The sequence below is a fragment of the Rhinatrema bivittatum genome, chromosome 8, assembly GCF_901001135.1.
Source record: "Rhinatrema bivittatum chromosome 8, aRhiBiv1.1, whole genome shotgun sequence".
Lineage (NCBI taxonomy): Eukaryota > Metazoa > Chordata > Amphibia > Gymnophiona > Rhinatrematidae > Rhinatrema > Rhinatrema bivittatum.
In genome coordinates, this window is record NC_042622.1 from 210,546,623 (window position 1) to 210,571,308 (window position 24,686).

Sequence of the window (24,686 nt, forward strand, 5' to 3'; positions counted from 1 at the left end):
TCCAATTGCACTCCGAACTTCTTGCAAAGGACCTTCCAGTATTTCCCCATAAATTGAGGCACGAAGTGGGCCATCTTCAAGAATCGGTCGACCGTGACCCAGATCACGGTCTTCCCATCTGAGGGAGGTAATAAAGTCCGTGGACAGGTGGGTCCAGGGCTCAGTAGGCATGGGTAGTGGCTGAAGGAGGCCCCAGGGGCGACCCTGCAAGGGTTTCTGCCGGGCGCAGGTAGAACATGACTGGACGTAGAGCCAAACGTCTCTCTTGACCTGCGGCCACCAGTAGAAGTTCTAGGGTCCATTCAGTTCCTGGATGCCCCGCGGTCAGGGAATCATGGGCCCATGCTAACACCTTCCTTCGTGAACGAGCGGGTACCGCTGTCTTACTTGCGGAGACCACCTCAGATGCGGCTAAAAGAATTTTGGCTGGGTCCAGGATATATTGAGGTGTGTCGATGGTATCGTCGGTCTCCGTCGTGCGGGAGAGAACATCCGCTCGGACATTCTTTGCTGCTGGTCTGTAATGGAGGGAAAAATTGAACCGGCTGAAAAAGAGGGACCAGCGTGCCTGCCGTGGGTTAAGGCGCTGAGCATGACACAGGTACTCTAGGTTTTTATGGTCAGTGTAAACGACCACCGGGTGCTGGGCTCCCTCCAACCACTGGCGCCATTCTTGGAACGCTAACTTGATGGCCAGTAGTTCTTTGTCCCCTATGCCGTAGTTTCTTTCTGCGGGGGAGAACTTGCGTGTGAAATAGGAGCATGGCAGGGATTTACCATTCTTGGACAACTGGCTTAAAACGGCTCCGACTGCCATGTCGGAAGCGTCATCCTCCACGATGAATTGGCGTTGAGGGTCCGGGTGCCGGAGGCAGGTGTCCTGAAGGAAGGCATTCTTGAGATCCTGGAAGGCTTGTATGGCAGCAGCTGCCCACTTCCTAGCGTCGGCCCCCTTTCTTGTAAGAGCCGTCAGCAGGGCCACCATGCTGGAATAGTGTGGGATAAATTGCCGGTAGAAGTTGGCAAAGCCGAGGAACCACTGTAGCGCCTTGACTCCCACAGGCTGAGGCCAATTCTTGATGGCCACGACCTTCACTGGGTCCATGTGGAACCCTACGGCGGATACGATGTACCCCAGAAAAAAAGGGTAGTGACTCCTGTTCAAATTGGCACTTCTCCAATTTGGCATAAAGCCAATTCTCTTGCAGTTTCTGAAGGACTAGACGGACATCTTGGCGGTGAGTCTCCAAGTCCTTAGAATAAATTAGCACGTCGTCAAGGTAAACAATCACTGAGGTGTGCAGCATGTCCCTGAGTACCTCATTCATGAGGTTCTGAAACACAGCCGGGGCATTGCAGAGGCCGAAGGGCATGACGAGATATTCGTAATGGCCATCTCTTGTGTTGAATGCGGTCTTCCACTTGTCTCCGGGCCAAATTCTCACGCGTATTGCTGTTCAGGCCGTGGTAATTGATACAGGGTCGAAGGGACCCATCCTTCTTACCTACGAAGAAGAACGAGGCTCCGGCCAAGGAGTTCGACGGTCTGATAAACCCTCAGTCCAAGTTTTCTTTGATATAGGTGGACATGGCATGGGTCTCCGGGAGTGATAGCGGGTAAACCCGTCCTCGAGATGGTGTGGTGCCGGGGATCAGGTTGATCACACAATCGAAGGGCCGATGTTCGGGAAGCAGTTCAGCTTTCTCTTTCGAGAACACATATCGGAAGGCATGGTACTGAGGTGGTACCACTAGAGGTGTTGGCAAAAGTGGTACCAGCGGTCGAGGCCGGGCAGACAAACACTCATTAAAGCAAGTCGGGCCCCAGGATGTAATCTGGAGGGAGTCCCAACTGATCACGGGAGAGTGCTTCGGAAGCCAGGGCAGGCCTAACACGACTGAATGTATGGATTTCTCCAGGATGAGGAATGAGATCTCCTCGACGTGTAGGAGACCGGTGCGTAGTGTTAGTGAACGAGTCCGAGTGGAAATGGTTCCCAGAAGTGGTGTCCCCTGAATTGAAGACACTCGTATGGGGGGTTTCTGAGGTTGGACCCCAAGCTGGAGTTGCTGTACCAGGTCCCGGAGGATAGTGTTCCCCCCCGGCTCCGGAGTCTACCAGGGCTAGGGTGTCGAAGTTCCCATCCGGGAGGATCAAGGTTACTGGAACGGTACACGGGGAGGCGGAGGTGGTGTTGCCTAGAGTTAACTCCCCAACTGACTCTAGGTCCGAGCGTTTCCCGGACGCTCATGACAACGGGCAAGGAAATGCCCCTTGTCTCCGCAATATAAACACAGGCCTTGGGATCGGCGCCTTCTCCTCTCCTCTTGGGAAATAGGACCCCGGCCCAATTGCATGGGTTCTGCATCATGCAGCCCCGGGGAGGCAGGAGGAGAATGCCTGGTTCGAGGAGGCGTGGTTCCGGAGCCTCCAAATCCCCGAGCGGATCTCCTCTCCCGGAACCGGCATTGGATGCCGCAGTCTACATGGCCAACCAGGTCAATAAGATCATTCAGGTCATCCGGGAGATCTCTGGCCACCAACTCGTCCTGAAGTTGTGGAAAGAGCCCCTCCAGGAATATGCCGTGCAGGCTATCGCTTCTCCAGTTCAGCTCGGTAGCAAGGGTCTGGAACTCCACGGCATACTCCATCAAGGGACGGTTACCCTGCCGTAGCTGGAGTAATTTGGACGTGGCCGTGGGTCCGCGGGAGGGCTCATCAAAGATCCGTCGGAAGGACGTGACGAACTGAACCAAGTTAGCTAAACGGGGATCCTTACGCTCCCATAGTGAAGACGTTCAAGCCAACGGCCTCCCATCCAACAGGGAGATAATGTAACTTGTTTTAATCTGGTTTATGGGAAATTGCACTGGTAATAGGTTGAAGCAGATATAACACTGGTTCAAGAATCCGCGACACATTTTCGCATCTCCTGAGTACCGCAAAATTGCTGGCATCTGTATGGGGGCAGATGGCCCGGCATTATGGATGACTACCGGTACAGGGGAACCGGAAGCGATGGCTCCTTCCACCCGGTCCGCTAACCTCTGCATAGTTGCCACCAGCGAGTCGAGGCAAGATTGCTGCTGTTGCAACCTTTGTGCAATTCCCGGGATGGTTTTCAAGATCGAGAGGTCCGCCGGGTCCATGGCCTTGCAAACTGTTAGGATCGTGGACCCTTGGGCTGGCTGAGACTGCAGGTGTCGTGCTGTGGATGCCCACAGTGAGTGTTGCAGCTGGCAGGCGGCGCGGAGGAGCGGCTTCGAAGACGGCTTCACCACTGGAAGCCCGAGGTCCCCCCCGAAGGAGCCCGTAAGGACCCGGGCCTCTTGGTCTTAGGTGGATCCTATGCGACCAAGGATCAGCAGCCTGCCGAGGTAATCCAACGATGAGATGGCACCCCGGAGGTCAGGAGAAACTTCACCCTTGGAAGCCCGCGGTCCCCCCAGAAGGAGCCCGTGAGGATCCGAGCCGCTGAGGCTTAGGAGAAACCTCCGGGCAGGTGATGAACAAGTACCTGCAGCAGTGGGAAGAGAAGAAGCCGAAGTCCAGGAACAAGCCGAGGTCGGGAGCCAGAAGTCAGATGTCGGATGCCAAAACCAGGGACGGAAGCAGAAGCCGGAGTCAGAGAACGAAGCAAGGTCAGGAGCCAGGAATCAGACATCAGGAAGAAGCAGGAACCAGGAAGCAGGGAGCACAACTAGTTACTCCGAAGAGTCAACCTCGTTGCAAGACGAGGTAGGAGTGTGGCTGCAGGGTTTAAATACCCTGCAGCGTCTGACGTCAGCTTGAGGGCGGTGCTGGAGTTTTCCTCGCTGGTCCCTTTAAATTTGGAGCTCCAGTGTGCGCGTAGGGGGCGGGGCCAGCCACGGCATGACGCCGGCATCTCCCTCAAGGGGGAACCAGCTGGTGCCTCTCAAACGAGGCACCAGCGGCTTGGGCCGGGGCAGTGGTAAGTGAAGGTCCCAGGGCACGGCCCGGGACCGCAACAGATGCAAAATACTGGTTAGGATATTTAGGGGACCGCATTAACCTCTCATATCTTCCCTTTAAATGGGCTTCTTGGGCAAACACTATATCCGCCTTGATACTGGTCAATTCCCGAAAAAGCATGTGTCTTTTAAAGGGGGAGTTAAGACCCTTAACATTTAAAGAAATGATGCGGAAATCAGCTATGGTATATAGTTTGAATGGGAACTGAAGGTCTAGAGGTAGTTGGTTGTGGATGGATTTGTGGATTATGGTGAGTGCTTTCTGTAGAATTCTGTATTTTATTGGTAGCCAGTGCAGGTTTTTAAGTATAGGGGTGATATGAGCTCCCAAGTTGGTGTTGGTTAATATTCTGGCTGCTGAGTTCTGGAGCATCTGTAGTGGTTTGGTGGCGGAGATTGGGAGTCCTAAAAGGAGAGTGTTACAATAGTCAGTTTTAGAGAATAGTGTTGACTGGAGGACAGTTCTGAAATCCTGGAAATGAAGAAGGGGTTTGAGTCTTTTAAGAACTTGAAACTTGTAAAAACAGTCCTTAGTAATATTGTTGATTGATTTCTTTAAGTTCAAATGGTTATCAATGATGACTCCTAAATCTCTAACTTGAGTGGTCTGTGGGTTAGAGACTGTCTGATCTGAGTTGTCTGAATGGTCGGGGGAGATAAGAAGGATTTCTGTTTTGGCTGCGTTGAGAACCAGGTTTAGGCTGGTGAGTAGGCGGTTGATGGACTTAAGGCAGTTCTCCCAGGAGGAAAGCGTTTTTGGAAGGAATTCTTTTATAGGGATCAAGATCTGAACGTCGTCTGCGTATAGGTAGTGAATTAGGTTTAGGTTTGTGAGCAGCTGGCAAAGGGGCAGTAAGTAGATAATGAAGAGGGTAGGGGACAGAGAAGAGCCTTGGGGAACGCCTAGAGTAGATTTGAAATTAGGGGATTCTTTGTTATTGATTGTGACCTTAAAGCTTCTGTTATTGAGGAAGGAGTTGAACCATCTGAGGGCGTATCCAGATAATTCGATGTCTGAGAGGCGATTTAGAAGGATGTTATGGTTCACGGTGTCGAATGCCGCGGAAATGTCTAAGAGGACAAGTAGGAATGAATGCCCTTTATCTAGTCCCAAGAGGATGTGGTCTGATAGAGAGAGGAGGAGAGTTTCAGTACTGGATGACTTACGGAAGCCATACTGGGAAGGGTATAGGATTTTGTGTTCCTCAAGGAAGTCCAAAAGCTGTGTGTTCACCACTTTCTCTGTCAGTTTCGCAAGAAAAGGGAGGTTGGATATGGGTCGGAAGTTGGAGAGCTCTTTTGTGTCCAGGTTGGGTTTCTTCAAGAGGGGTTTAAGGGATGCCGTTTTTAGATCATCCGGGTATATTCCTTGGGCTAGGGAACAGTTGATGATGTCGGCCAGTGATCTGGAGATAGTGCCTGGGATAAGGAGCAGAAGTTTAGTTGGGATGTGGTCCATTGGGTGGCTGGATGGTTTCAACTTCTTGAATGTCGATTCAATCTCCAGTGAGGTGGTGGGTTCGAAGGAGTTTAGGGTGGCTCTGGTGGAAAATGTAGTGGTGAAGTTTAGGGCTGGTGGGGTTGAGTTAGTAGGGAGATGCACTAGAGTGTTTGCAATTTTATCCTGAAAGAAGAGTGCTAGTTCATTTGCTTTGGATTGAGCATGATCGTCCGGAATGGTAGGAGCAGAGGGTTTAGTGAGTTGAGATACATAGGAAAACAGGGCCCTGGTATTGTATTGAATATCATGAATTTTGCTGGCATAATAGTCTTTTTTTGCCTGTAAAAAAGAGATCTTATAGAGATGCATGGTGCGTTTGTAATCGGATAGTGTTGTGGTGTTGGGGGTCTTCCGCCAAGTGCCTTCCTTGTGTCGGAGGTCTTGCTTCATCAGTTTAAGTTCTGGTGAGAACCAAGGTTGCTTCATTTTTTGTGTCCAATTGATAGTTTTCGTCACTCTGGGGCAAAGTTTATTGGCTATCGACTCCGTGATATTGCACCAGGATAGAAGGGCTGAGTTGGGGTTGGAGATGTCTAGGTTGGGGAGTTCCTTGGATAGATATTCACTGAGCATGTTGGAGGTACATTGTTTCCTGAAGTGGATGGTGGAGTAAGGTTGTGGCTGAATAGAGTTTTCTCGAGTCGTGAGAGTGGCTATTAGGGAATGATCGGACCAAGGGACAGGGGTGCAGTCAGGAGTGTTAATGTATGATAGGTGTGAGTTTAAGAAGATGAGGTCAAGCGTGTGCCCTGCTTTATGGGTGGGTTTATTGACAATTTGTTCAAAGCCCATTGCCTGGAGTGTGGATAGGAAGGTTTCACAATTGGGGGAGATCAGGGAGGCGTCAACATGCAGATTGAAGTCCCCCAGAATCATAGCAGGTGAATCAATGTTGATGTGTTTAGCAATGGTTTCTATGAGGGGTGAGGCATCGGAGTCTAGTGATCCTGGTGGGGCGTAAACAAGGAGAATTTGAATATGTTTTGACTTGAACAGTCCGAGTTCCAGTTTTTTGGAGGAGGTCTTGACGGGTTGCTGGCTGAGATTGAGTTCTTTTTTGGTTGCTAGGAGCAGACCGCCCCCTCTTTTTTTGGGTCTTGGGATTGAGAAAAAGTCATAGAGGTGTATAGGTAAGTGGTTTATCAATGGGGTGTCAGAGCTTTTTAACCAGGTTTCCATGATTGCACAGACGTTTGGTTTGGAATCCAGCAGATAATCATGAAGTATGTGGGTTTTCTTTGTAAGGGACTGAGCGTTGAAGAGGGTTAGAGAGAATATAGTAAGTCCTAGTAGTTGGGTGAGGGGTGAAATCATGATCGGGATGAGTGATCTCGTTGAATGGCTCACGGAACGTTGTGAGAGTTTGGAGAGGTGGGTGTGGCGGTGATAGATGATAGGGATGGGGTAGGTTTGCATGGTACCTTCTTGGCTTCTCGGCTGGTGTAGAAAGGGAGGAGACGTGAAAGTGAGTTGTTGATTGTGGTCTTTAAGTCTCCTGTCTTTGCGTCGGACTAAGAGATGATTGCTAGTACTTGGAAGAGAGGGTTGGGGATTCCTTATGTGAGGGGAGATATCTGAGAGCGCTGAATGGGTTTTGTCTGTGATGGTTGTCTGGAGTCTGAGCAGTAGCGGAGGTATGCTCGAAGATGATATGTGCTGGGAATGTGAAAGAATGCTGGTTGTGTTGAGGTGAGTCAGGTGGATGGTAGTTGGTGGGTGGTGGTAGACGCTGTCCGGACTGGACGAGAGCTGCAAGGACTTGGCGACTGCTGGAAGAATGCTGGGAAGAATGCTGGGAGAGTGATGAAAGACTTGGAGGTTGCTGGAAGATTGTTGGTTGAGTGAAGATTAACTGCTGGGTGCGTGTAGAGATGGTGGATTCAGGCGAGTGCTGGAGGAGTGCTAGGTGAGGCTGGTGTGAGCTGGCTAAAGCTGGCTGAGTTTGGGAAGAGCAGTAGACCTGTAATGATAGTTCACTGAAAGAATGCTGGCCAAGGCTGGATGATAATGGCAGGAAGAAGAGGGCTGGAGAGAGCTGGGTGATGACTAAGGTAAGATATTGTAAGGCGCAGGGGCCTCTGTCCTGGGGGCTCACCAAGGGGCACACTATGGGGCAGGCCCCTTAGGTCGCGTTCCTTCGGGCGCACGACACCGGAGGTAGCCGCCGTGATTTAAAGATCTTTTTGGTGCCCTCTGATAGGCCTAGTGCCTCTCAGGGGGCGCGGCTGACTCACCGCGTGGGCTCTGCGATCAGTGGAATTTCCTTCTGATTTTTTTTTTTCCTTTCAGTTTCTTCTTTCTTTGCTGTCCCGGTTGCCTCCTCTGTACTGCTCGCGGTGGTAGCGAGCGGGTTCTGGCCCCGATTGGGCCTCGAGACCCCCAGCAGAGGAGGAGAAGGTAAGAGGCGGTCGGTGCCGGAGGCCGGAGGGCGAAAAGAGGGCTGCCGGAGGGAGTCGCCGCGATTTAAAGATCTTTTTGGCGCCCTCTGATAGGCCTAGTGCCTCTCAGGGGGCGCGGCTGACTCACCGCGTGGGCTCTGTGGTCGGTGGAATTTCCTTCTGATTTTTTTTTTAGATAATATATGTCGTCACATATTGAAATAAACATGCTAGGTGCAGTACCTTGATCCCATACCCCTCCCTAGTGTAAATTGATCTGCGAGTTCCTCCCAGCAGATTTATGTAACCCATCCAATAGGAGGAACCAAATATAAACCTAAAATATGTAAGCTCTCTCCAGCCAGAGCTTCAAATTCTCGTATACCGTTCCACAATAAACTAGCGAACCTGTAAACAAGAAAAACCTTATATTATCCAACCAACATTATTATGAGACGGCCCAACATTGGCTCAGGATTAGCGTCTGAGCTGCTTGGCTAAAAAATGCCAAATGGAGTATAGTTATAATAGGAACACTGGGTTCACATCGGCTGCAAGAGACTTGTAGCTGCGCCAGAGTTTAGTTTTAGGCGGCTGTTACGAGATCCCACTCTCTGCCATTTCAGTGCTGGTTTCCAGAAGCGAATCTCAAGTCTATGCAATAAGTACTTTGAGGGATGGAAGAAGGTTCCGAGCTGCTAATTCATCTTTTATTCTCCCAGATAATCCTTGCCAGAAAATGGAAGTTTGGCTATCTTCGCCCCATTCAAGTTTGGAGGCTAGAATATGAAATTCGACTGCATACTCGCTAACTAAGCGGGTGCCTTGGTGAATACGAAGGAGTTCCATGATGGCAGACGAAACATGCCTGGGCTGGTCAAAGATCAGACGAAATTGATAAGAACATAAGAACATGCCTTACTGGGTCAGACCAAGGGACCATCAAGCCGAGCATATGTTTCCAAAAGTGGCCAATCCAGGCCATAAGAACCTGGCAAGTACCTAAAAACTAAGTCTATTCCATGTTATCATTGCTAGTAATAGCAGTGGCTATTTTCCAAATAAGTTATTTTCTGAGTAAGGTTATCCAAATTCTTGAGAAATAAATCATCTTGTTCCCACAAAGGAGAAGCGCAATTGAGAGCAGGACCATCCAGTAAGGAGATGATATACACAATTTTAATACAGACAGAAAAAAAATAATCCGGCTTATAATTCAAAATGCATCTTCTGCACCTCCGCTATACCTCGGAGGTGGCAGAAGTTGAATAATGAATTTCCCTGTCTAGATGGGTGCCGTTGCGGGATTCACCGGAGCTGGAACTACGATGGAAGCTGGACACTGAAATTGCATCATATCTAATCACTGAGACAGGATCTGTAGAGAGTCTTTTTTTTGATCAAGTTGCTTCTGGGTCTGTTGCATGAACTGGTGCAGGAGACCAATCATTTCCATTTTTTGCTCTTGCATCTGGGTGATCAAGGTAGCAATGGTTCATCATGGGGATGTCTTCACCAAGCTCATGGCTTCAGCAATCTGTTTCAAACGTGAGCGTGAGCCCCTTTTGCCATGGTGCAATTGGTTCAACTTCATGGGCTTGTGCCCTAAGGCTTGCGCCTTCAGCGGGTGAGCAAGTCTTAGCACGGGCCAGATTATGACAGAGTCCAAGGATCTATACCAAGACCAAACTGGGGCTGAAGACTGAACCGGAACTGAAGACTGGTACAAGTTGATGGCTTGAGCAAGACGGGAAACTGGAACCAGGGCAAGACAGGAAGCAGGAGATCTTGCTGAGGCAAAGCTGAAGCGTTTGAAGAGCCCTTTTATAGGGCAAGTGGCAATGACATCATCCAAGAGCACTGCAGGTGTTATCTGCCGCAGGCCCTTTAAAATAAGCTTTGTCGCGTGTATGCTCCTAGGAAACAGAAGACGAACAATGGCGGATCCCCCACGTTGGTGGCATTTCCCTGCTGTGGGAAGCATTTCCCTGCTGTGGGAAGCACCCCGATGGTGCCAGCCCGATGGGCTGGCACCATCGGGGTGAATAAAGCAACTCGCAGGGCTTTCCCATGAGCGGTGAGCATAATAATATCATTAATATCATCCACTGTACCTGAAAACTGGAGGATGGCCAATGTAACCTCAATATTAAAAAAGGACTCCTCAGGGAAACTATAGACCTGATCCTGACTTCAGTGCTGGGAACCTGACTTCAGTGCTGGGAAAAATTGTGGAAATTATTTTAAAGAATAAAATCAAAGAACATATAGCTAGACACAAGGGGAGGAGGAGTCGCCTAGTGGTTAGAGCAGTGGGCTACAAACCAGGAGACCAGCGTTTGAGCCCCACTGTTGCTCCTTGTGATCTTGGCCAAGTCACTTTATCCTCCATTGCCTCAGGTACAAAACTTAGATTATAAGCCCTCTGGGGATAGAGAAATATCTACAGTACCTGAATGTAAATTGATGTGATATCCCAGATTGAATGTTGGTGTATAAAAATAATAAATATCCCATAATTTAATGGGACATAGCCAACATAGATTTACCCACTGGCAGCATGGCCTCCTCTTCTGCTGCCAGCTTTGGGTAAAGGCCGGCAGCACCACAGGACATCACTTTTGCTGGCAGGAAATAGAAACCCCGCCAGCACCTTACTTTGCGCTGCTACAGGACCCATGTGTGCACGCACGCCCGTGCACAGCTTCCTCTCCTCCACCCCCCCTTAATACGCCACTGCAGCCCACCGATCTTCCTGCTTGGGGGGGGGAGGGAGCGGAAACTGCGTGGGCGTGTGCACACGCATGGGCCTCTTCTTCCGTCGCCGGCATTCTCTCTTTGGCCGCCGGTTGGTTAGGCTTCGCAGGCCCGCTGCCTCGGGTGTGCTGCTCCATGCAAATGTACGGAGTGCGCACCTGGTTGCACCGGGCCTGCCTGGAGGAAAAACCCATAAACTGCTATTAATTAATAGGGAATAGCGACTGCTTGCTGCCAGGATTAGTAGCATGGGATTTATTTAATGTTTGGGTACTTGCCAGGTACTTTTGACTTTGATTGGCTACTGTTGGAAGCCGAATACCAGGCTTGATGGTCTGACCCAGTATGGCATATCTGATATTCCGATGTTATGTAAAATAGCCAACAACAAACAAAATTAAAAACAATGAAAAAATAAAATAAAATGAAAACAACAACAAAACAAAACCATGTAAGTCCGCCAGCAAAGAAAGAACACATCACTGGGCCTTTCCCCATTCTTATCCCCCACCCGAAGACCATTACACCAAAAATGTCTTCATTGGACATGAGCGATCCCCAGTTGCTCCTGTCCTGATGCTATTGTTTTTGAATATGGCACCTGCAGATCAAGGAGTTGCAAAAGAGTGCAAGGAGAGTTCAGACGCACAAGCCAATAGATCTTGATAGTTCGTTTAGTGTTTTAACGATAATTAAATTCCATATTTATAAACCAATGAGGAAAAGAGATTGCGAAATCCAGGAATAAAAGTAATGAAATGTCTTCCAAGTATGTCAGAATCCAGGCCCCCTGCAGATCAAAGCCGGTGCCATTGTTCATTTTTGCTGGCGCCATTTTGAACAGAAAACATTAACAATAGCACCAGCCTCAATCTGCCAGAGCTATTTCCATTAGCGGCAGCAGCAGAGCAGGAACAGCCAGGGATCACTTCTGCCACATGAGGAAATTTTCTTCTATGATAGGGAAAAGGGGATAGGATGGTATATGGGAGCAGGAGGTGAGGGTAAGGAATAATATTTATTTATAAACATTTGATATTTGTCCTTTTTCCTAAAATAGTCTCAAGGCAGACTGCAGTCAAAATTAAATCAAACATACAGTTATAGTGCATTCGTCTAAGGCGGTTAATGTACAAACAGAGTTAGGTCAAAATTATAGTTGCAGTAACATTTGTGTAAGGTGGGTTGCAATCAGAACGGTGGGAGAGGATAATGGTGAGAGATGGTATATAATAGTGAGTGGGAGTAGGAGCTTTCCATTGTTGGTCTGTGTGAGAAGGATAGTTTAGGAAAAGAGGGCAGCTAGGAAAGAGACACAGGGCCCCATGGGAGAGGAGCTTCTTACCTCTTCGTCTGATCACCCAAAGTATTGGAAGATGGAAGGTGGTGAATTGCGCCAAGGCACAGAGGAGACGACACCAAGGAGAAAGCAGAAAGAACAAAGATTTAGCTGAGACCCTTTCTTTAGTGAAACCAAACTGACGGGGAAGGATATTTAAATGCAGAGTACATGCATAGTGAAGCAGACACGGCCATTTTAGCTACTTAAAGGGCCTGTGGATGGGCCTGCTTTTATTTTTTCTATATTGACTTCTACCTTCCCTCATCTCCCTGACCTTAGCACTGTCCTCCTTCTCACTCTCCCTGTTAGTCTGATGCTGCCAGCTCCACGGCTAACGGGACGGCAGCTGCACGCTGCCTTCTGCCCTGCGCAGGCCAACATAAACCCGCCTCCATCTTTTTCTGGTCTATGCAATGTGATAGAATTGTATGCTTGGCCTTCACTGCACGCAGGTTTATCTCATGCATATTCCTTGCAGATATCCTGAAAACCTGACTGGCTGGGAATCCCTCTGGACAGGTTTGGGAACCACTGCCCTAGGTGAAACGTCAACCTTGCACCCCCAACTCCCAATTAAACTTTCAGGAGCACAGGATTCCCAACCCGGAGATTTTGATAATTAAACTCAACAATCATGATGACCCCCACTACCAACCTTCCCAGAGCAATCCTATAAAAAAAAAACCCCACATAATTAGGGGCGTGCATTTCATTTTTTTAAATAAATTAAAACATGAAACACTTGCATTTTCTTTCATTAAAAAATGAAATTAAATGAATCCCTCCTCTCCAGAATTTTTTTTCTTCATTGACTTTTGCTTGAGAAAGTCTAAGGGGAAAAAAAAACCCTAAAAGGCTCAAAATTCACCCCTGACCCCAAACCACACTTAATCATTCTGCATGGGTCTCTGATGTAGAAAAGGGCAGGAGTGATCCCCAGGTGTTCCTGTCCTGCCAACTCCTGGCTTGAAAATGGTGCCAGCTGGGCATTGATAGCTGTACCAGAAAAAGGGGCTGTGGCCTCAGGAACCAGGACACGGCAGGGCAGCAGGAGCCCCTCTCCGTAATCAGAGATCCTTGTAGAAGGGGTAAACATGGCTTAGGGGGAGGGTGGTAAGGATGACAGTTTCTTTTCATTTGTTTTCTTTTGGATTTTCCTTTTTAAACTGAATGTTTATTTTGGTTCAGCAAACAAAACAAACTTGAAACAAATAATAAATGAACTGAAACCAGAATAAAACCTCATCCCCGTGCTGTTGAATATACCCTGTTTAATTAGCCGGATAGGTTTATCTAGCTAATTAGCTGAGCCACTCAGCGGCTGAATATTGGCCCCTAGACTTGTAAATTGTAAACTTTGTTTCCTATATGAGTGTGTCAGGGCCCCTAAAACTGGCTGATCACTAGAAGGTCCCTGGGAAAAATTCTGGAAGAAATGCATTTGGCCTCTACATTTAGGGTTGAGTGATGTATTATTATGGCAGAGGTTAATTAAAGGGGGTGGCATCTCTTTACATACAGGCCAATTCAGTACAGTGCGCTCAAGCCGAGCGCACCGTTAGCCCCCATCTGGATGCACGTTTTCGACACGCTATTATACAGTAAGGGGTAATAGCGTGAGGAAAACGTGTGTCCAACCCCCCAAAAACTAATAGTGCCCGCAACATGCAAATGCATGTTGATGAGCCTCTTACTTATTCCCGCGCCATACAGAAAGTAAAATGTGCAGCCAAGTCGCACATTTTACTCTCAGAAATTAACGCCTGCTTTTCTGTATACCCTCCGACTTAATATCATAGCGATATTAAGTCGGAGGCTCCAAAAATAAAAAAATAAAATAAATCATAAAAAAAATAAAAAATAAAAAAATCAGCCCGCGGCCCGCGGGTCGGAAGATGGACGCTCAATTTTGCCGCCATCGGTTTGCCAAACCCGTGGCTGTCAGCGAGTTCGACAATCGACGCCGGTAAAATTAAGTATCGGCTGTCAAACCCGCTGACAGCCGCCACTTCTGCCAATAAGGAGGAACTAGGGACGCGCTAGTGTCCCTAGCGCCTCCTTATTACCGTGGGCCCTCATTTGAATACAAAATCACACGCCCAGGAGAGTGTCCTGGGAGCATGTCAGGAGAGCGGGCGCTCGCCTCAGAGCGCCGGCTCTCCCGCGCATTTTACTGAATCGGCCCGATAGTGTTGTGTGGGAGAACCTCTAGGGGGAGTGTGTATGGGCTTAATATAAGTTGGTGCTCATTGGGATGTGAGGAAAAGTACAGCACAGTTCGGCAGGAAGCTTGTGTGAAGTCAAGTGAGGGAGTTTCTCTCTCCTTCCCTGCAGCTAGTGGTTGTGTCCAGGAAGGCCATGGCTCCAGAAGATGTAGACTATAGTCCTGAGCAATGTTGCTGAGCCACCTGGGAGAAATCATGGATTTTAAAATGAGGGGAACTTCTTTTTACCAGGGAAAAAGATGTAAAAGAATTCTGTGAATAATGAAAGCTATTTTTCCTGAAAAGAATGGACTAAGAGTTATGCCCCTAAGCTGAAGTAGAAGAAGAGACAGGATCTGATGTTATGCTAAAGGGGATTCTTGGAGGAAGTATGTTTTATTGTTATTGTTATTGTACTAATGCTGTAAGAAACTAGGGATGTGCATTTGTTTAAAACAAAAGTGCAAAATGCAACGAATAAGGCCAATTCATTTTATTTGAGAGGTCATGAACTGAATCAGCCCCCCCCAATGAAATGAACCTTATTCGTTCCATTTGTTTTACACTAATGAATCAGGCCTAGGTCTGAAGTCGTGGCCTCGCCAAGGGCATAGGCTGAGGCAGAAAGCAGAGACCATGGCCTATGCGTGAGTGCGATGCCAGCGTCTCAGCCTTGGCCTTGGCTTAGGGCATAGGCTGAGGCCCAAGTCTGATGCAGGGTCTTGGCAGAGGCCCGGACTGATAACAGGGCCTGGGCCGAGACCTCCGAAAATTAAAAAAAAAACAAACTTACCTGATTCGTTGGGTATCCAACAAAGGCCAGGCCCCAACACCATGGCCCAGCCTGGAGGCTGGGTCCTGAAGTCGAGGCCTCGACCCAAACCCAGGCCTCATGCAGGGCCTGGCCCAGAAGCCAGGTCCTGATGCCTGGGCCTTGGCCTAGGCCAGGACCTGAGCCCAGGCCCGATGCCATGATCCGACTTAGAGGCCAGGTCCTACACTGGGGCCCAGTCAATTGACGCCATCTGGTGGAATCATACCTGAGTTAATTAACTCCGGAACATTCACCCCGGCAGACAACGCCATTTGATGTATGGCAATGCTGTACAATGTGGTACATCAAAATGGCACCGTCTGCAGGGGTAAATGTGCCAGAGTTAATTAACTCAGGCACAACCCCAGCGAATGGTATCAATTGGCTTTCAAGTGCTGAAGAAAGTCAACCAAGGTTTGAGCTTCAAGGCCTGGGCCTGACCCCGGGCTGAGGCCCAGAGGTGTCAGGACCCTGTCTTTGGGCCGGGTCACAGCATTGCGGGTCAAGACCCCAGCATTGGGACTCAGCTTCTGGGTCAAATTGTAGTGTCGGGCCTGGGTCTGGGACCTGGCCTAGGCCAATGCCCAAGCATTGGGACTTGGCCTCTGGGCCAGTCCCTGGCGATGGGCCTGGGTCTGGGTCGAGGCCTCAAGTTGGGACCCAGTCTCTGGGCTGGGCGCTGTGTCGGGCCTGGGCTCCAGACTAGGCCAAGCCTCGGCATTGGGTAGAACAAGGCCAAGGTCACAACAATCTACCACAGTTGCAGCCTACACAAAACTGAGGCTACAGCCTGGGCCTAGGCCTCAGCAGCAGCTTTGGGCCCAGGCCTCAGCCTTGCGTAGGCCAAGGACTTGGTGACCTATTGCGTTCTCATCCTTCGCAAGCCCAAGGCTTTGGCTTGGACCTAGGCCTCACCGACAGATCCCCACTGGACCAGGTAAGTGGGGGCCAGGGGGATCCTGGCCCAGGCATTTTTCTGGGTGGGTGAGAGGCCCTGTATGCCCTTTCTTTTTTTGTTTGTCTGTTTTTTAGGGGATTTTTATTTATTTTTGATTCGTTTTTTTTTTTTTTCACACAAATGAAAAGAGTCAAAATTCCACTTGCTAAAATTAGTGGGGAAAAAACCTTCCGAAAATGAAAACAAACATTTTTTTCCCTCACACCCCTATAAGAAACCCATGTACCCTGAGAAATCAGAGAGCTTTACTTGTTTTATTCTGACTGTTGGTAACCCCAGCACTGTGAAATAAAAAGTATTATTTGATGATACCCTTTGCAGTGAGATCCTCCTTTATCCCAAGGCGTGGGTACAACAAAGGCCATTATCAATTCTGGAAGGATTTGGAGAGTAGGCAGGGAGGAGAAAGAGGCGCTTGGTTGAGGCCAATATTCAAAACCCCGGAAACAGATAATCTATCCAGCTCAAGTTAGCCAGATAAGTTATCTGGGATATTCAGTGGGAATAAACTACCCCCCATTAAAGTTATCTGGCTAATCGTAGCTAGTTAACTTTAAACCTAACTGGATATATTTTTAAATATTGCCGGTTAGATGTAAAGTTGTTAGGCTCTGGTTAAACAGATAACTTTAGACTTAACCAGCTGTGTTCAAAAGAATATAATCGGTTAAAGTGAAGCTGCGGGGTTTAGAAAATAAAAACAACAGATTGCAGGTTTACTGGGCCCTTCTCCTCCCTACCTGAGCTCCAAATGGCTCGGCCCTACCGTCTGAGCCTGCAGCTTCCCCCCATCAACCCCTTTCATTTCAAGAAATAGGAAGTTAAAAGGGCTGGTGCCAGTTCTGCCCCCACCCTGCCTGCTCACATCTCCAGTCACATTTTTAGCAGTATTGCAAGACTGTTAGTTTCTGCGCTTATGGCGTACCATTGATACCTTTGAGCGATGCTGTACAAGTCATTTTGTACTGAATGGCTTCATACAAAATATCATATATTTATCAAAATAAAAATAAAATAAAGAAAAAGTCTGCTGATTCCAGGCTAAACAGCAGGGATAAAATAGTGGAAGAGGTAGGGCAGTTTACACTCCTTTGATAAATTGTTACATTGCTAGTATTATTAAGTGTAGGGGTCCAATGAAATAAGCGGCACAAAACCTGCCACGGGTTTTTGTGGGGGTAATTGTGCATGGTTTTCCGTGCTAATCTTATGCACATACGTAATAACACATTTAGCTTGGGAAAAAAAACACATGCACACACACACGCCCAGGCAAAAACCTGTGGCAGGTTTTGCATGAGTGCATGCAAATGGCATGTAAAGGAGGCAATTATCTATTCATGGGCCATGTAGGGAGCCGTGCTAGCAGGGAGATTGGTTAGTGCAAGGTTTTTTTATCGCCTGGGTCAGGGCAGGAGTTAAGTGAACGCGCCTGTCTGAAAGCCCTTTTACCCCATTGCTGGCATTAGTTGTCATTAGCTTTGCTGAGCTACTTTAAATTCCCTTCATTTTTCCTAAATAGTTTTTTGATGCCAGGCTGTGTGTCCGTACAGCCTTTTTCCTCGCTGGGTGCCTGGGGTTTGCTGATCGCGATCACTCCTACTGTTTTGGTGGCTTTTTGTCCCAGTCCCCCCCCCTCCCCCCGTGATGCTGCGGCTCCGGGCGGTGTTGGTGCTTTTGTCTATAGTCAATCCGTCCCAGTTCCTACTCCCTCCTGACAGGGCTGATCTGTGCCAAGCGGGCGCCTGGCGAGAAAAAGGCTGCACGGGACTCACAGCCACACGAATGCCAGCAATGGAGTAAAAGGGCCAGTAGGAGCTGAAACAATTTATTTTTGAATAGTAGTAACCTGAAATCATTAGAAATTAATCTGCAACATTTTTCCATTAGCACCTATTTTAGTGCCTGTTTTTCCCCGCAGCTTTCTGCGTCAGGGCTTATGCGGGTATTGGCACATGTATTTGGTCTTGCGTGCATCCATTTATGTATATTAATTTGCATGCCATTACATCCCGCGCTTGCTCAAAATAATGCACACAGAAAAATAGTGCCGATTTCAGCACACATCTTATTACATGGGCTCCATCGTGTGCCCTGGCTGGAGAAGGCACATTATCTGTACATGCTAGCTGAATATTTACCTGTCACCCACCAGACAATCTGAGCGTTGCTGTTGTTGGTGGAACCTGTAAAAAATAAAGAAGAATTTAGACGCTGCTTGCATAGTTAATTTCTATCCTTTGGGACAGGTATTTATTCTGAAAATATCTGTATCTATGTGAAGATTCAAATACAATTCTATAAGTTTATTATTTTGAATAATACTTCTGAATAATGTCTGTAACCTAACAAAAACCTGCATTCCCCCAACAATTAAAGGCTTTTTTTTCTTATGTGGTCAGTCTGAGATCTTTGAAAAAGCAGTCTATGGGATATATTGTATACACAGGAAATGGATTGCTGTCTGTATGGTTGACTCTGATTGCCCTTCAGTATTTGTGTCCCTTCACTCTGCGTGAATGCAGTGAGTATTCTCTTCTGCAGCCCAGCAAGAGTAAAACAGAATTTTCAACAACAGAAATACTTACTTTTCGTATAATATTCATATTATTTTACAGAAACAAATTTTGTTCTCTGCAGTAATTCTTTTCAGTGCTTTATTATTTGATCATGTGTAATCAAGAATTTGGAAAGGGTTTTGCAGTAGAAATACTTTAGGAGAGCACCATTATTTATTATGCTGGGTAACATGAAGGGAACCTCGGCCAGCGTCAGGACATGATGAACGTGATCAGGTGCTAGCTGTGCCTGTAGGAGTCTTATGTTCTGTGAGATTACTGCAGACGTAAACCCCCAACAGTTTTACTGCTGTTACAAAATGAAGGGATCTCCTTAACTATATTCTCTCATTGTCTTTATCTTTGCTTTATACCTGGTGGTACAAATGTGATAGGTTAGAGTGAGAAACAAGTAATATAATCAGCATGATTCAATTTGAAAACAATAAACAGATTATGGTACACACTGATGACAAAAAAAAATCCAAAAAGCCTAATGCTAAGAACAAATGTTGGAGAGTTCTATGCATCTGTCTAGAGTGGAGATAATGCCACCGTAAAAACAATCACACAAAAAAGTGTAGTAATACAAATAATGATTTATATGGTCCCAAGCAAGAAAGATTTCATAAAGCCTAAAAAAGGTTATTATAGCCAAAAAGGAATAGAGACACTCATAGACACAAGGTCAGTACACATGCTGGAAAACCAGCTGGCAGATTGACATGATCAGATTTATAATCATGGTGAGCTCATATTACATTTTGAAAAAACTCAATAAAGTAGATAAAATAAAAGCATATAAACACTAATCTACCACTGCACCTAGAAGGTGGAGATGGTGGCGTCTGGTGACTCATTTCTGAGGGGCATGGAGGCATCCATGTACTGAACAGACATGTTGTCCTGGGAAGTGTGCAGTCTGCTGGGGTGCCAAGATCTGAGACATTAGGGCGAGAACGGCTAAAAATCCTCAGGCCTACTGATTACTGTCCGACGCCGCTCATCCATGTTGTGCTGGGTACCACATGCAGTGCATCAAAAGCGACTCCATGGCTCTGGGAGAGAAGGTAAAAGCCTTCTAGGTGCACAGGTGCTATTCTCCTCAGTCCGCCCAGACAAGGATAAAGACCCAGGCAGGAAAGCTCACATTTTGTAGACGAATGAATGGCTGCATAGGTGATGTTGATAAGAGCGTTTCGGCTTCCTGGGCCATGGGATGATGTCTAAACAGAACTAGGATTAATCTGTCGAAGAAAAGGGCACAGCAGCTTCCAAAGCAGATTGGCAAACATACTGAGAAGGACACAGGATTGTTGGGGATGAGTGAACAAAGCCGTAAGGAATAATAAGTTAAAGTATTCAGGGTAAGTGAATCTTTAATCACTTCTAGAGAAATGGGGGGGGGGGGGGAAAGGGCATAATCTGGAAAGCTATGAACATTAATGTTATTTATTTATTTATTTATTTATTTATTTATTTAAAGCTTTTCTATACCGGCATTCATGATGCAATCATATCATGCCGGTTTACAATTAACAGGGGGTGCAATAACTTTTTTTTTTAACCAGTGCAGAGGAAGTAAAAAAGTTACAATATAACAAGGTTGTTGAAACTGGGAGAGGAAGAGGACAGGAATAGACAAGAATAAATATAAATCTTTACAGAGGTAGATTGTTTACATTGTGCAGTAATGTCTCTTTTATGGAATTTATTTACAATGTGCAGTAAGGTCTCTCAATGGATAATAGACTCTGGAGTGCTTGATTGCAGTAGGATCTCTCCTTGGATATAAGTTTTGGGAAAGGCTTGTTTAAATAGCCAAGTCTTAAGCCTTTTTCTGAATGTTAATAGGCAAGGTTCATGTTCATAGTATGGAAGCAAAGTCCCAGATCTAGACAGGCATAGGCAACATAGGCATGTGCCTTGGGGTGCCAAATTGTGAAAGTGCCTGACAATTGGGACTTCCCCTACTGCTCTCTGATTTCCAGTGGGAAAATCCCCCTACCCTGTGTCCTCTGCCTATAGGTACCATCATTTTAAATCTGGCCCTGCAGAGTGTAAGAGCCTCTGAAGCACCAAATTCCACCAAAGCCATTTTGGTTTGTTTAGAGACAAGGGTCCTCATATAAGTAGAGAATACTTATTTATTTATTGCTTGGATTTATTTCCTGCTTTTTGAATAAGGAATTCATTCAGAGCGGGTAACAAAATATTCGAAAACTTAACATACAAATAGGTCACTTGTGGCTTCACATTTCAAAGGTATAAACAAATTTGAAAAGCAACAAAATCACAATACAACTCGCCAAAATGAAGTGCATTTCAAAGCCTAAATTTAAATAAATCTGCAATCATAACTAAGCTCTAAGACGGTAACTTGGATGCCAGTGCGTTCGCGAACCTGTACACGCGTATGCCGGATCCTGCCAAAGGTCGCGGCCATTTTATAACATACGCGCGTATTCGCGGGCACGGTATAAAATAGGCTGTACACGTGTACATGTGCTCGCAGTTGTATATGGATGTGTGCATGTGAAATGCCACCTCTACAGCTTAAGTGGGGGGATTTCAGTAGACACGCGTGCTGATGCAATTTCCAATTAAACCAGTTCGTTCCCAGTTCACCCAGTTAAGGGATCAGCCCCCCCCCCCCCCCCCCCCCCCGTTAATTAGCCTCCCTTTAACCCTGTTAGCCTTGACCCTTAAAACCCCGCCCACTTCTTTAGTGTTTTTTTGTTTTCTGACTTCCACACCATCCATAGCAGAAGCAAAGTTATGAGGCAGGGGCCTCCGGTGCGTGCAAGTATTTACATGCTGAATTCATTGAGAAATCCTGGAATGCCCATGCCCCATTCAGACCATGCCCCAACCAATTTTTGTGCGTGGAGCGGGAGATGCGCACATACGTGTGCGCTTTTTAAAATACGTGCAGCACGCGCCTGTCCAACTTCTCCACATATCTCCAGGCTTTGGTGTGCGTCGGGCTTTTAAAATTCACCCCTAACATTTTAATTTGGGTTGGCACATTTTTTTTAACTCCCGATGCATTAGCATGCCATCTGCTTACTGCATCGGGAGTTATCCTTTTAGTATGTGCATTAAGAAACTGCGCTGAATTTCAGCTCCCAGTCTGAACGCGCGGCTTATTGCCACGGCCTTTTCCTTCACTAGCTTGCTTTGATTCACTTTCCTTTTGCACTTGTGCCTTTGTGTCCGTCTCTCTTCCAGAATACAGATGTTGGCAATGCCAGAAAAGGATTCGCCCAAGTTCCAGATCTGTCAATTTTGAGGGAGGAGAACTAAATGCAAGTCAGGAAGGAATGAGCTTAAGGTGGCACACATCTCTATACCAAGTCTACCAGAGTTTTGGGTGGATGAATCTGGGACATTTTTCACTCACCACTCGTACCAGGAGGAACAAGTATCTAGATTCATGCACCAAAAATCTGGGTAATGTTGAAATATTTGCCCCTTAAGTTCATTCCTTCTTGACTTTCAGAAGTTTCCACAGAGGTTGGAGATTGAAAGGAGGGTGAGAGACTGGAGGAGCAGCAGAGGCTGCAGCCATGCCAGAGGAATCCTGAAGATTAGCTAGCTAGATCCCCCAGACTGAATCCTGCTCGCTGCATAGCAGGTACAGGTACACGTGCCTTTTCACAATACATGTACTTTTAGCCAGATTTAAAAGAAGAGTTCTAAGGGGCATTTTAGTTTGGAGGAGTAAACTACACATGTGGAAATGAATTTTGAAATCTAGCACGTAGTTTTATCCCTGTTCCTTGGCCTGCACAAATAGCAGGTTCCAAATATGTGGCTACTGCACTTAGGGCCATATTTATTAAGCATTTTTCCCATAGACACAGAATAGGAAAAAATCAAGCGAGGAGGGAGAAGACAACAGATCGAGTGAGATCTGAGATAGCACAGTAGGGTCGGCTGTGTATCTCTTCTCCTATAACAGGAATTCTTTATAGGAGTATGCACTGCAATGTATAAGCATACCCATGAAGAATGTTCCTTCTGAATCCATGCCTTGGTCCAAATCATAAGATGAAGGATCCATATCAGTTATTTCCAGACAGAAAGACTTTCACCTGCTTTATTGTATGCTGCATAGCAAATCACATGAGCTCTGCAGTTTTCTGATATCACAAAGGCAACAGTCATTCTGTGACATCATTCTCCATTCCGTCTAATAGGTGGGCACTCAGGTGCATGATGGGACTGATATGAATGAAGATAAGAATGAAATCAGTTCACCTTCCATTGCTTCTAGTACAACTTAGAAGGTCATTTATTAAACTGTGTTAGGGCTTTATCACACAGTAAACGCCTTAACACAGAAATAATGCTCTGTATCTACCACTGCCAGGTACTTGTGACCTGGATTGGCCACTGTTAGAAAAAGGATACTGGGCTTGATGGGCCCTTGGTCTGACCCAATATGGCAAGCCTTATGTATTGCATTTCCTGGCCGCGACCGGCTCTACTCACCCCTGGATCTGGCCCTTCCTCTTTGGCAGCGGTAGGCAGTTGCCTGCACTCCTGCTACACTCCCAGGTTCCTCCGGCAGCCTCTTCCGGTCCCAGTCAGGTCTCCCCACGTACGTCAAGGGGAGAGGCTGCCACCACGTAGTTTCAGTCTGTCTGCCTTAGGTGCACACCTTCCCCAACTTTAAAGGGGCTGTGGCGGGAAATCTTCCCGCGGCCCTGGATGATGACGTCTCCGGGCCTTGCTACTTAAGGCAGGCTCCGCCATCCGGTCTTTGCCTTGGCAACAGGTCTCCACGCTTCCAATCGAGTGCTTAGTTGCTGCTCATTCGTGTTCCTGTATCTGTTCCTGTTCCTTTTCCTGTACCTGACTTAGTTCCAGTCTTGCATTCCTGTTCCAGTCCTTGTGCTTCAGTTCCAGCTTCCTGTTTCCTGATTACCCTTTGGACGGATTCTCTGGCTTCACCCTTGCTTGTTCCTGACCACGCTTTGGACGGATTCTCTGGCTTTGACCCTCGCTTGTTCCTGACCATGCCTGGCTCAGACCCTTGCTTGGACCTGACCTTGTCTCCAGCCACCTGCCCTGTCTTCAGCTTGTACCGGACCTTGTCTCCATCCGCCTGCCCTGACTTCAGTTTGTACCTGACCTTGTCTCCAGCCGCCTGCCCTGACTTCAGCTTGTACCTGACCTTGTCTTCAGCCACCTGCCCTGACTCCAGCTTGTACCTGACTTTGCCTCCAGCTGACTACTTGGACTTGGCCTTTCTTAGGCTTTTGCCTACTTACAAGCCCGGACTTACGTGTTCCTGACTCCTAGCCTGCTTCAGCCTGTCCGGGCTTCTGGATCCAGGCCCTGTCTTGAACCCAGCTTCATTGGACCCTGTGTCTCTGCTGCTTCCTGGCTCCCTACTTTGAGCACCCTCCACGGGATCAACCACGTGGTGGCCCGTCTAAGACCAGCCGGCCTCGGTACCCAAGGGCTCAACCTGAGGGGAACAAGGGCTGGTATTGGCGAAGCTCCAGTTGGCCTCCGCTTCCCATTCTGCTCTGCCTCCCGATGGTGGGGACCTGGGAAGGCTTCCCCACGGGTAGCGTCAACTCCACCTTGGGCTAAAGGTGCATCTCCACACCAGATTACCAAGTCCATGGACTCAACGGAGCCATCCGCCCTCCAGGCCATTCCGGGCCTGGTCTTGAAGATCCAGAAATAGCAGCGGTTCTTGGAGGCGTGGCTACCTCCATTGAACGCCTCATCGCCTGTTTGGACTCTCATACTGGTTCTGTGGCTCCTACGACTGTACCACTCAGCTCTCAGGCACCGGCTACCCCAGCCTGAGCTTTGCTCGCCCTGCCCGCTCCACCCCGTTTCAATGGGGATCCAAAGCTCTGCAGAGGCTTCATCAATCAATGCTACATGCAGTTTGCCCTGCAGCCCTCTGTCTTCCAGGACGACCTTACGAAGGTAAACTTCATCCTCTCATGCCTAGAGGGCATAGGCATCTCCCTTATGGGAGCGTGCAGGCTCTCTTCTCCAGGAACTATCATGTTTTGTGACTACCTTTCATCGGACCTTTAATGATCCAGGGAGGCAGGCTACGGCTTGTTTGAATCTTCTACATTTGCGGCAAGGTCACCGAGCACTCAATGAATATACCATAGAATTCCGGGCTCTCGCTACGGAGTTGGGC

The 24,686-nt window shown here is 47.6% G+C and overlaps 1 protein-coding gene across 3 annotated transcripts in view; it reads right to left on the minus strand.

Annotated features, from left to right (window-relative positions):
- LOC115098066 (septin-4-like) overlaps positions 1-24,686 on the minus strand; it is a 91,888-nt gene that overhangs the window by 45,167 nt on the left and 22,035 nt on the right. For 2 of the 3 annotated variants that reach the window (XM_029614367.1, XM_029614368.1), the window contains exons 4-5: positions 18,089-18,133; positions 11,975-11,982 (exon numbers count right to left, since the gene is read on the minus strand). In XM_029614367.1, the coding sequence (XP_029470227.1) occupies positions 11,975-11,982; positions 18,089-18,133 (53 nt within the window). Of the gene's footprint in view, positions 1-11,974; positions 11,983-18,088; positions 18,134-22,510; positions 22,589-24,686 lie in introns of those variants that run through there. The other variant, XM_029614366.1, reaches the window with a different exon arrangement.